The 13,553-nt window shown below is 38.0% G+C and overlaps 1 protein-coding gene across 3 annotated transcripts in view; it reads left to right on the plus strand.

Moving 5' to 3' along the window:
- Positions 1-13,553, plus strand: part of LOC106882414 (monocarboxylate transporter 6) — an 87,309-nt gene that overhangs the window by 7,838 nt on the left and 65,918 nt on the right. For 2 of the 3 annotated variants that reach the window (XM_052976014.2, XM_052976018.2), the window contains exon 2: positions 4,814-4,951. In XM_052976014.2, the coding sequence (XP_052831974.1) occupies positions 4,821-4,951 (131 nt within the window). In that variant the 5' untranslated portion in view covers positions 4,814-4,820. The remainder of the gene's footprint in view (positions 1-4,813; positions 4,952-13,553) is intronic. The other variant, XM_052976016.2, reaches the window with a different exon arrangement.

A 13,553-nucleotide genomic window follows, 5' to 3' on the forward strand; every position in this document is an offset into this window, starting at 1 on the left:
ACTACGCGCAAGTGTGGATAAGCACGGGCGTAGCTAAGCGCAGGCTTGGGAGTGGAGAAAGAAGCTTGATTTCCAATCATATGGTTCTAGGTTCAATCTCGCTGCGTGACACTTTGGGCAAGTGTCTTCTATGATAGCCTCGGTCCGTGAGTTTGCCTTTGTGTCTATCTTTGACCCCTACCACTACTTGAAAATTGGTGTCGGAGTTTTTATGCACTCGTGAGTTAGTGGTTCGACAAAAGTGGCTGATAGAACAAGTACAGGTTTAAAAGAAAAGCACAAGTACTGGGCATCGATTCATTCAACTAAAAATTCCTCAGGACTGTGCCTCAGCATGTCTGATGACTGAAACACGTAAAAGATAAAAGTTGGATATACATACATAAATATGAGTGCGTATGTGTCAATATTGGAATGTATATATATATATATATATATATATATATATATAGTGTGTGTGTGTGTGCATAATGTATGTGTGAGTATATACAATGTATGTATTTATATATGTGTGTGTATATATATGTGTGTATACATACGCGCACACACACACACATATCTGATGAAATCTTTCATACATCAACATATACATCCTTGATCTAATCAAGATATCTTTGGCCTGAAGAGTACCTGGTGGTATACACCTCGCTAGGACTTTTTTACCACTTCTGAGGTTCTGTCCGCTATGAAACATATGTAGTCTGGATCTTACCTACTCCATTCTATAACTCTTGTGTGTGTGTGTGTGTGTGTGTGTGTGTATATATATATATATATATATATATATATATATATATATATATGTATAATTTTTTTTATGCATTTCAACCCAAAGACTGTTTGGGCACCGCCAGTACAAATTTATATGTATATATCTATATAAATAAATGGCAATTTCTGTCTGTCTGTCTATTACAAACTTAGTGCCTAAACCACAGAACCAGTATTCACGAAACATTGCAGACTTGTGACACTAACATCCAGTTCAATAATAGGCTAATTGAGCAAATTATATGATAAAATGAGAAGGTTGCAAAAAGTATTAGTCTCAGGTAGTAACAGAGAGAAGATGACTTATATCACTGAAGGCGAGACCAGCGGTGAAAATGGGGTGATAAAGTTAATAAAGCTGTCATACACATGCGGTGCTGCATACATACTCTCGTAAATACAAAGATATCATACAAAACATGCACACACACACACACAAACATACATATATATATACATACATACATTCATTCATACATACATATATCCACTTTACACCATTTTAAACTCGTGATTACCTGTGTGTACGTTTGTAAATTTGTGTGTGTGTATGTGAGTGTGTATGTGATTAGCATGTGCCCAGAAATGACATCAAGGCACTACCTCTCTATGTGACATGATGTTGTCACAAAAACAATATACGATGCGATCTGGATGAAAGACTATCCTGGAATAAATATAGAGAATCCTTCTCTTATTGAATACATACATAAATATGAACACATGGAATACTGTTGAGACATTCCCATCAAAACATTTGTCAAGTGTAAGCATAACTGGCTGAATATTGTTTTGGGGACAGACAAGAAAATATGTACCATCATATAGGTCAGCTGTCCTGCTGATGTGAATATTTTTAGAAAACCAAAGAGAAAGTGGATAACTATGGACCACTGCTTTGAAACCTCCATCTTCCATATTCAGATTACAAATTTACATTTATATTATTGTAATTGCTGTTCCTGGTTTTGTGAGTACATGCCTAACTGACAGTGTAGAAAAGCTTGGATTTTCAGAAAAAGAAATCTATCAACTAACCTCACACATTACAAATACAATCTGTAAGTGGAAGAGTAAAAATATAGGTTTAAAATGAGGCATTGTTTTCATTATCTACATTCCAACAATGGAACTTTATGTCTTTGTTAGAAATTAACACCTTCCTTAGAGGAAGATTTTAAATCATTTAAAACAGCAGAGAACACGCATACATAGATACGTTACAGGTACTGAAAATTAATGTCATATTTTCAAGCATATAGTCTGATATCATACCACAAATATTTTACAAGCCAATGAATGAAGTCCTTGCACTCAATCAGTCAGCATGGTGTTAATGACCAAACATTGATGGGACAGGAGCTGTGTGTGTATACTCTGTCCGATAACTTTAGTGAGGTGCTTATTTAGCAGTGAATGCTTTATGAATTTTGTAAGGGTAACAAAGTGCAAGGGAAAACACATGTACTGTATATCCTGATGGTATGAGTGTTTGGAAATGTCAAAGATAGTTTAACAAATTCCAAAACAGCATTTTTGATGTTTTGGACCAACAGTTCTCAATAATGCTGTAGTGAAAACAGCAGTTGAAGAGAATCTGCATCGAAGTATCAAGGACTTATTCTAGTGGCTTAATAAATCTTGTTTCACTATGCAAGATCATCTTATTGCAGGAATATTTAGCAGTCCAAAAACACCTAGAAACTGAACCTGGATCACTATCTGATGTAAAAAAAAACCAAAAAAAAACAAGCAAAAAAAAAAAAACGTGAATGCAATTTATTAAAATATTGTTGACGTCATAAAAAAATTGACTACCCAGATATCTTGTAAGAACAGGATCTAATTAAACAATTTCATCTATGGCACATTTATTCTGATAAGGACAGAGGCATTTAGTGCATTTTGGCCATTAGCCAGTTGTATGCATAGTAGTCAAAACAATGAACAACGACGACAATGACATAGCAGCACAGCCTTTACAATTTGTGATCTAAAGGAAAGAACACTACAGCCCCAGCTTTCAACAACATCACTAATACAGTTCTATATTTAAGAGATGAGGAATTATTTACATTATTTACATTTGACGGATATTTGTCCTCATCTTGTTTGTTGTTAACACAACGTTTCGGCTGATATACCCTCCAGCCTTCGTCAGGTGTCTTGGGGAAATTTCGGACCTGGGTTCTCATTCCTAACGATGTTACTATTATTATATTATTATTACTATTATTAATAGTAACATCGTTAGGAATGAGAACCCAGGTTCAAAATTTCCCCAAGACACCTGATGAAGGCTGGAGGGTATATCAGCCGAAACGTTGTGTTAACAACAAACAAGATGAGGACAAATATCCGTCAAATGTAAATAATGTAAATAACATCACTACTGTCGTTCTCAACTGCAGTATCATCTCATACAAACTTTGTGTAAATACCTTTACTGTCATTTGAAGTAACGATATGTGTTTGTTAATCATATAAACATTTTTGCATTTAAAACATCAATGAATTGTCAACTCAACTAAATCATCAACCAGTTGATTACAAAGAATCAGAAATATCTTATCGTTACAATCTCAAGCAGATTGGGAAAGAGTGTAGAGAAGGGAAGTAGGGTAGCTCATGAGCTGCCTTCCATGAATAAAGTAGTGGGTATAACAATATAACCCCCCCCCCCCCAAAAAAAAAAAAATTAATTGGGATGGGAAGTTCTACCTCATTCTCCCTCCTCACCAGACATGGCACCACCAAGTTTTCACTTATTCAAGTTACTTGAACACTTGACCAGTGGAAAAACATTCAGAAACAGGGATGATGTTGAAACAGGAAACTGGTTTCAAGATATTTTGAATGAATAAAGGGCAGAATTCTGCACACCATAACTGTTTAATTTCATGGAATGTTCTTTAAGGTAAGGACATGTAAGATAACATAGGCTTAGGCACACTATGCTTAAAAATCAAGCTAGTGCAGTTACAGTTTCAATGCCTTTCATCGGAGGGTTGCTAGATCAGGGCTTCTTCTGTCATGTTACTGACATACATCCCACTAAACATAGGATTTGAATAACATTACTCTATTGCTATACCTTTCAAAACTAACACTGTCTAGGATCTCAGCACTTCACAGAAATAACTTGTCCATTGGGTTTTACAAAGTTACCTATCCATAAAGTGCAAGCAATACTATAAGTATGTATATATTTTGGATTCTCAGTCTTTTGCTCAAAGAAGCTTTGGAGACATTAATACCAGTTGATTAAATCAACCCCAGTTGGATGGAAGGCAAAATTGCCCTTGATGGGTCTTGAACTTTGAATGTAATGAGTCAGAACTAAATACTGTGAGGCACTTTGTCTCAAGCTCTCAAAAGCCACCTAGTCCTTCATCTTAAATCATAGGTGATTTATTCCACTTTCGCTTATAGTGAAGGCACATGGCTCATTGATTAGAGCATTGGATTTACAATCATGCGGTAGTGAGTTCGATTCCTGGACCAGGCTGTGTGTTGTGTTCTTGAACATGACACTTCATTTCATGTGGCTCCAGTTCACTCAGCTGTAGAAATGAGTTGCAATGTCTCTGCTGCCAACCTGTACCAGCCTTTGTCTTTCCCTCGGACAACATCTGTGGCATGAAAAGGGGGAAACTGGTATGCATGGGTGACTGTTGGTTTTCCACAAAAAACCTTGCACAGACTTGTGCTTCTGAGGGGAACTTTCTAGTGCAATCCCATCATCATTCGTAACCAAAGGTGGAGGGTCTTTACTCATCATCGTTTAACGCTTGCTTTCCATGCTAGCATGGGTTGGATGATTTGACTGAGGACTGGCAAACCAGATGGCTGCACCAGGCTCCTACCCTTTATTTATAGTTCCAAATTGGTTCATGCTAACACAAACCTTTACTAATTTCCCCTTTCTAATGATAATCTTTGTTTGATTCTCAGAACATTTCCTTAAAAAATATTGATAAAATCCAATTAGTTTTCATGTTAATATTTTCTAAAATTTCCTTTTTTTAAAAATCTCAACTAGTGCAGTGATGGGTGATAACTTTGGATATATTGAGGACCCTTCAGACACCAGCGTTGAAAAAGCTCCAAAGAATGAAGAAAGCAAAACTGAAGAAGTCAGAAAGCGTTTTTCCATCATAGCCTATATCTCATATGAAGGGTAAGTCTTTTCAATGAAATCCACACAACGAACGTCTCTTTTATCTTTTACTTGTTCCAGTCATTAGATTCCAGGACTTATTTTTTTAAAGCTTAGTATTTATTCTATAGATCTCTTTTGCTGAACTGCTAAGTTATGGGGATGTAAATATATAATATATATATGATAATGATGAGCTTCTTTCCACCAAATCCACTTTCAAGGCTTTGGATGGCTTCAGCTATTGTAGAAGACACTTCTTTCCCAAGGTGCTATGCAGTAGGACTGAACCCAGAACCATATGGTTGAGGAGTAAACTTTTTTTTACTACATAGCCACATCTGTATCTATTTATATTCCTGGTGGTTTCAATTTGAAAATTGTTATTGATAAGACAATGGTTAGCTAAGAAAAAGCTGACCTGTAATGTGGAGCTAGAAACAAAACAGATAAGAAACGTATGATTTTATGAGTAGAGGTATTGATTACAGAGACATTGTGACTGAGGAGTGCTGAAAGGAAACATCCTGAATACATGGTAGAAATCTTCTCAAGAAAATAGACATTCAAGTAACATGATGGAAGGTAAGGCAGCTGGCAAACTATGCAATTGATGAAAGCATATTTTGAATTCCAGATGATTATTTTTTAGTTGTTGCAGGATAAAGCAGAAAAATAATGGTGGTCTGAAATCTGTTAGGCAAGCGTGATTATAACGACGGTAGTAAGAAGTCAGCTTGGCAAACATCGTTGCAACGACGGTAACCGCATGTGGTGTGTGTGGCCTTAGGCAGAAGAGAGATATTCGTGTTCCTTGGTGTCGAAATGGCGAGAGAGAGAGAGAAAGACCGCCCCAAAACACTGGAATAAATAGGTGTCAGCTGCCACGCCACCTGGTGGCGTTTACCGGCGAAGCTATCTTGCTATGCTACACAGGGTTCCGTTTATGGACAGAAGCCCCGTATCCGATGCTGATGATATGCTTCAAATGTATTCATTGGCCCACAGAGGACACCCTGTAATGACTGTTGGTGTTTTAACACTTTCAGTTTGTTGTACAGGTTATTGTTGACTGGTATTAGTGAACTGCGTGTCGTCCCATAACAAACCAAACATGCACATTGAAATAATATTATTATTAAGGTAATTACTATATTTACAATTTATTCATGAAAATTCTCCAGTAGTGTATGGTACTCGAATCGAGCTTAACCAATTATATCGGTTTCAAATTTTGGCACAAGGCCAGCTATTTCGCAGAAACGGGAATAAGTGGATTGTATCGACCCCAGTGATCAACTGGTACTTATCTACTCCGAAATGATGAAAGGCAAAGTCGAGCGGTTCCGCATTCTTCGAAACTAGCCTAGATAAACAATCCTTACGGCTAATTTTCTTAGAAGGAATGTACTCCATCTTACAGTTCTAATTTAACAATATTGTACCCCAGCGTTGAATCTGTTAGCTGTATGGGTAGGAATTCCTTTCTTCGATCGGAAAATTAATAGTCCATCTAAGGCCGAAAACTTCTACCGTGGAGAAATCTGTGATATTTCTTCGCTAGAGCTTCTTTCTGTATCTGACAGTGGGTTTTTTGTGCTGCAATTAGAGCACATGAGGCATGAACCACCGCCTTCATATTACCCGCTTTATATTTTTGTAGCAAAACTGTTCCTATGCTGTATTCAGAGGCGTCAGAAGCTACAACAATCTCCGCTGCAGGATCGAAATGAGCCAACGACAAATCCAAAATTAATATTTTTTTCAATATCCTGAAATGCCTTTTGACAGTTATTTGACCAATTCCATTTGGCGTCTTTTTTTTTTTTTAGCAAATTGTTAAGCGGAGCTCTCAATTCATAAATGGTTGGTATGTAATTTTGATAATAGTTCACTTGGCCAAGAAAAGCTTGTAATGTCGCTATGTTGGGGAGCCATATTTTTAATTGCGTCTGCCCTGGACGTGTCGAGTCGTCTTCTGTTTTTATTTATAATCTGTCCTAAATACCTAATTTTAGGCAAAAGGAATTCACATTTCTCCTCACTGATTGTGAAACCTTAATCTCTTATTTTTTGAAAAACACACTTCACATGTTCGATATGCTGATCACGAGATTCACTTTTAATTAATACATCATCGAGGTATGGAATTGCAAATTCTTTTCTACTCTAGGCACAAGGGTCGAAATTTTTGGGGAGGGATCCAGTCGATTAGATCAACCCAAGTACGCAACTGGTACTTAATTTATCAACCCGAAAAGATGAAAGGCAAAGTCGACCTTGGCGGAATTTGAACTCAGAATGTAAAGTCAGACGAAATACCGCTAAGCATTTCGCCCGACGTGTTAACGTTTCTGCCAGCTCGCCGCCTTAATGGAATTGCAAATTGATAGTCCGCCAACATCGCATTAATAACCTGTTGAAATATAAACTTCAGACCAAATGGTAATCCCATTTGTATAGTCCTCTGTGCGTATTCACTGTTAGAAGCTTCGAACATTCCTCGTCTACTTTAATTTGTAGACACGCATCAGACGGATCTAGTTTCGAAAATATTTTGCCACCATTTAATTTTGCAAAAATATCCTCCGGAGTAGGCAGTGGATAGTAGAACATTTTTAGACAGTCATTCAAGCCAGAAGAAAAATCGGCAAATACCCTGATTTTGTTATTTTTTTTTTTAATACACACCGTTGGTGCTACCCATTTAGAATAATCTACTTTTTGAATAATTCCCAAATTCTCCAGTCTGTCTAATTCTTCCTCTACCTGCTTTATCGCAGCAAATGATACCTTTCTATTACGTTTGAATACAGGTACGACATTTTCCTTTATTGGAAAACAGGCTTCAGAGACTTAATTTATCCGACAGCACTTCAAAAAACAAACCTTTTCATTTTTTCTTCAATCCAGCTGCTGAGTTATTTTTACTGGTGGGACAACGCACTTCACATTTCGCCTCGTGCTATTTTCTGATGTTTTTCTTAACGTAGGTTTCCCAATTCTTTTCCACGTGTCGGTATTAATAATCGAGATGTCGCTACAGGTATCTAGTTGTAATTTAATACTCACTTCATTTATTTTTTGCTTGTACAAATTTCCTCTTTTTGGTGTCGCTTGTACTTTCCGTTGAGAAAACTTTAGAATTTTTTATGTTTGGCCTTCTTAACTTTTCTCTGCAATGTGAGCTCTTGTGTCCTAGTTTTTGGCAACTGTAACATTTTTGCGTTTTGAAAGGACAATCCTTTCTGAAATGTAGGGCTCCACATCCGTAGCATGTGTTTGGTCTTAACATTTCTTTGTTTATACCTTCCCAGTCGACATGCATGTATTTGTGAGAACTCCTCTTCAATTTTCTTTACGTCCTGAGCTAACACAGTTCTATATTTAAGAGATGAGGAATTATGTACATTATTTACATTTGACGAATATTTGTACTCATCTTATTTGTTGTTAACACAGTGACCTGAATAATAATATTAATAATAATAATAATAATAACATCGAAAAAACCCTTAGGAATGAGAACCCAGGTACGAAATTTCCCCAAGACACCTGATGAAGGCTGGAGGGTGTATCGTTGTGCTAACAACAAACAAGAGGAGGACAAATATCCGTCAAATGTAAATAATGTCCTGACCTAAGTTTACCATTCTTTGACACTCCTCTGCAACTTTCTGCAGGGTTAAACTTTGGTCCGCTTGTTCAAGTTTTGTGAAAATTCTTGCACGTATCTTCGCATCTTTGTTTGCCACAAGCCCTTGTACAAATATGAGGCACTTAAACATATTAGGAGCTAGTTCCTTCAGTTTAAAGCTTTCGCACATTCGGTTTACGGTCCCGGCATACGTGACAAAGTCTTCATCCTCTTTTCTAACTAGATAACAACACAGCCATCGAGTGTTAAATAGGGAATTCTTATTACTGAATATTTTTGATATTTCCTGAATACAAATTTTATAGGTTTTTTTTGGGTGGGTGAGATATGAAATTAGAATATTTTTCATGTTCAGCTGGCGCTAATTTACATAGTAGTCTTACTTTTATGTTGTCCGTCTACGACTTGCAATTTTCCCTGAAGATTTCTCCGTACCTTCTAAAGTATGCCACAAACGCTACACCCTCCTTTGGGTCATAACTGAATTGTGTTATAGAGTTCGATATGTCGTCTGGCGAAAACGAACTTGTAGTGTTTCTGGACTTCTTAAGACATAGCTACATGAACTGTTGTTGTTTTCCTTGTTGCTGAAGTAGTTGTTTCTGCAACTCCTGTTGCTGTTATGCAACTGTATTATAGAAGCTAGGTAATCTTCAAGTTTAGGGGGATAAAAAAAATAAATAAAAATATTCAAGGGAAGTAACTGAACGTCTTACCAGTATTCTCCGTACATCTCTGTTTATAAATAAATCACACACGTGATTTGATTGACGTTAGGATTAGGGTGTGATTTATTTATAAACAGCTAGAAGAAAACGGATAATACTGGTAAGTCGTTCAGTTATTTCCCTTGAATCATCATCATCATCATCATCGTTTAACGTCCGCTTCCCATGCTAGCATGGGTTGGACGATTTGACTGAGGACTGGTGCAACCGGATGGCTACACCAGGCTCCAATCTAATTTGGCAGAGTTTCTACTGCTGGATGCCCTTTTATTTATTTTTTTATCCCCCTAAACTTGAAGATTACCTAGAAGCTAATAGGTCTTCCATCATTAACAACTTTGTGTCACAAAAAATTGTTAACTGACTTGCGTGAGCTTCGAATCCTCGTCGCCAATATTGTTGTATCGCCAATATTTACGGCGTTATTTGTTTACACTATAACCGTGTAGTAACAATAAAATATATAAACGAAGCAGGGTAACAACAACGTAACAATCCAACAAACTCTCCACGAACCAACAAACGCTGTTCCGACAAACTACCAAAACGACACCTTACGACTTCCTTCGATTAACGCCAACTCTGTTCGTCTCTCACTCAGACTATTTATAGTCATTCGGTCAAGTCTATTCGCGCAGCGGATGTCGTGACTCTCGCCACAACATCGAGTAAAATGGATGCTTTTTTTATGCCTTTATAGGAAAGTTGGTTATACATCATTAGATGTATACCTGACCTTCCTATATAAAATTAAGAATATAAACGGAACGCTGAACTCCAGACTATCAACTTAAACAACACTTTATTCAGGTGGTAAATATATACATCTTTAGTTCTTGTTGTTACAGCTTCTGTTGTGTGTGAGCATAGTTGTTGGGACGTGGGTATGTAGTTGCAAGCGAGCTGTCGAGTGTAAGTCCGAAAGATGTAGAGAGACAGCTTAACACGTCCATGCTCATGGTCGGCCGACCGTAAAAGAGATAGAATTAAGCGGGAACGCTTGCTTGTTTAATTCCACGCATGCGTGAGACTACGCATGCGTACGGCGTTACTACACCTTTAAAGATGATGGTACTGCTTGGATGTGTGTGTGTGTGTGTGTATGTATGTATGTATACATACATGTTTGTACAAGCAAAATCACACATACGTATGTATGTGTACGTAGTAAAGGATTGGGTCTAGTTGACACTTTTCGTTTACCTGAGCAGTATGTGGTCGGGAGATAGTCCCCTAGACGCAGAAATACACTTACGCATTCGGAAAGTATTTGTAGCATTTGGGAAGCTTGAAAAGAGAGTCTGGGAAAATTGCAGCATCATCAATAAGACCAAGATGAGCATTTACAAGGCGTACATACTAACGGCTTTATTACATTCTTCCGAAAATAAGGCGGCGATGGCAGAATCGTTTTAGTACGCCGGGCAAAATGATTAGCGATATTTCGCCCTTCACAAATTTACGATCGCTTTTTACTTTTCATTTGAAAAGGAAGGTGTGGCTGGAGAAGAGATGTCTGTCGGAGTGTAACGTTCCAAAAGAGATGGAAGCACGTTGCACGAGTGTTGTGCGTGCAAGGAACCTTGTGAATAGACGGAAAAAAAGGTACCAGCGATAGATCGGGGCTTGTGGGGTCGGAGCGTGGCCTGATCATCGCTTCATTTGTATTGTCTCTGTATTGTTAATTTCATTCGATTTTTTATATATTTTATTAAATTTTTAAAAGTCATATTTTATGTAAAATCGTACCGATTTACTGATCCCATCAGTTGTTCTGTCCATTTCTATATTTAGCCCGTGGTGGGCAATAAAGAAATTTGTATTTCGCCCCTCACTACGTTCTGAGGTCGACTTTACCTTTCATCCTTTCGGGGTCGATAAATTAAGTACCAGTGAAACATTGGGGTCGATGTAATTGTCTAGTCTCCTCCCCCAAATTTCAGGCCTTATGTCTATAATAGAAAGGAATATATTCTTCTGAAACATGGACAGTGCAACTTAGTCATTTCAAGCTATTTGAGCGCTTTCGTCAAAAATGTTTGCGACACATACGCAACATGAAGTGACAAAGTGAAGCACCTGAAACAGAAGTCTTTGCAAAAGCAGGATGCACAAGCATTCAATCACTCGCCATATCAACTCAGATGCGTTGGGCTGGGCATGTTGTGCATATGGAAGATAATCGGATTCCAAAGCAGCTGTTCTATGGTGAGCTGTGCGCTCTTCAGCACACATCACAAAAGCGGTACACGGATTCCAAAGCAGCTGTTCTATGGTGAGCTGTGCGCTCTTCAGCACACATCACAAAAGCGGTACACGGATTCCAAAGCAGCTGTTCTATGGTGAGCTGTGCGCTCTTCAGCACACATCACAAAAGCGGTACACGGATTCCAAAGCAGCTGTTCTATGGTGAGCTGTGCGCTCTTCAGCACACATCACAAAAGCGGTACACGGATTCCAAAGCAGCTGTTCTATGGCGAGCTGTGCGCTCTTCAGCACACATCACAAAAAGCGGTACACGGATTCCAAAGCAGCTGTTCTATGGCGAGCTGTGCGCTCTTCAGCACACATCACAAAAGCGGTACAAAGACTGTATAAAAGGCAAACTGAAAGAACTGAGAACCAATTTAAGGAACTGAGAGGAAGAACTAGCTTTTAGAAGAGCTGAATGGAAGAAGCGTGTAAAGGAAAGTTGAAAAACGTTTGAAAAGGGTCACCTTGAGCACGGAAACCTAAAGCGCTGGCTACGGAAGGGCTGATATCAAAACCTCACTGTGCTGCAGGTGTGGAATGTTTGGCTGTGTGCTCCTTTGCAAGACTAAGTAAGTCAACTATCTGGAGCCCCATGAACGTTCAAGTGCATGCAACATTACTTTCACTTATTCGCTTCTTCCATTCGGCTCTTTCCAAAGCCACTTCTTATCAGTTCTTTACGTTGATGTGCAATTCCTTCAAGTTGCCTTTTATGCAGTCTTTGTATCTCTTTTGTGGTTTGTGCCGAGGACGTCTTTCCTCCTAGACCGTGTGACTCGACGTATGTTGTGTGTGTGTGAAAGGACTTGTAAGTCGGTTTCGACTCTAAAGAGACATATGGCGGTTCACAGAGATCATACTTCACAAGGTGATCCGATCAACCCAGTGGAAGTCACAACTTTCGTCTGTTACCTGCTTTTCGAACCAATCAGATCTGCAGCGGCGTTGAATAGTCATCAGAGAGGTCATAGACAGAAGGTAAGAAAGGCTATTGACAACGAGGAAGCTCAGAGACTGCAATCATCTGTGAAGTTGGAGCAATCCCTATAAATACATACGTACGTACGTTCATACTCTGTAAAGGTGTTGGCGTTAGTAAGGGTATTCAGCTGTAGAAACCACGCTAAAGTTGACACTGAAGCTTGGTGCAGCTCTTTAGTTCGTTGGTTTCTGTCAAACTCTCCAACCCATGTCAGCGGGGAAAAAGAAAAAAAGGAACATTAAATTATGCTGATGATAGTCATTATATAAACATAAACATACACACACACACACACATATATATATATATACATACATACATACATATATATATATATCTTCGAAACGTCGAGTTAGAATAGAGGCAGCTGATGAATAATTCCAAGTGGCTTTCTGTTTTCCTATGTGTTCGTGCCGTTGTCTGTAGTTCATTGTTTTAACGTCCTGTACCCTGATATGCATCTATATACACATGTAGATGAAAGTATATACATATATGTGTGTATACATGCATATATATTTTTTGTATTATATATATATATATATATATATATATATATATTTCGTATGTGTATTTCGTGTGCAAGATTCTTGATGTGGATACGTGTGTTGAAAGAAATACAATTAAACCTTGGGAGAGGCATTATGCCGGTAATAAACACACGCACTGGTTCAGTCCTTTATTAATTTATATAGTTTTTTGTTAAATTATTTCATTGCACTCTTGCAATCTCTTCAGTAACTTGTCTCTCCACTTCCATTTATTTTGAATGTATGATCTGGCGTTGTTTTGGCGTTGTTTCGAAACTGTTTGGTATGAGCATGTGAGTGTGTGCAAGCTCGTATGTGTGCACGCTCATATGTGTGCACGCACTTATGTGTTCGTGCTTATATGTAAGTATGTGCGTCCATATGTGTGTTTGTAACAATTTCGTTTATATCAGATCAGATAGAGACTTTTTAATTAATTTATTTACGTTCATATTCCGCATCATATGTGTGA

Source organism: Octopus bimaculoides, chromosome 23 (assembly GCF_046866305.1).
Source record: "Octopus bimaculoides isolate indiv1 chromosome 23, ASM4686630v1, whole genome shotgun sequence".
In the NCBI taxonomy this organism is placed as follows: Eukaryota; Metazoa; Mollusca; class Cephalopoda; order Octopoda; family Octopodidae; genus Octopus; species Octopus bimaculoides.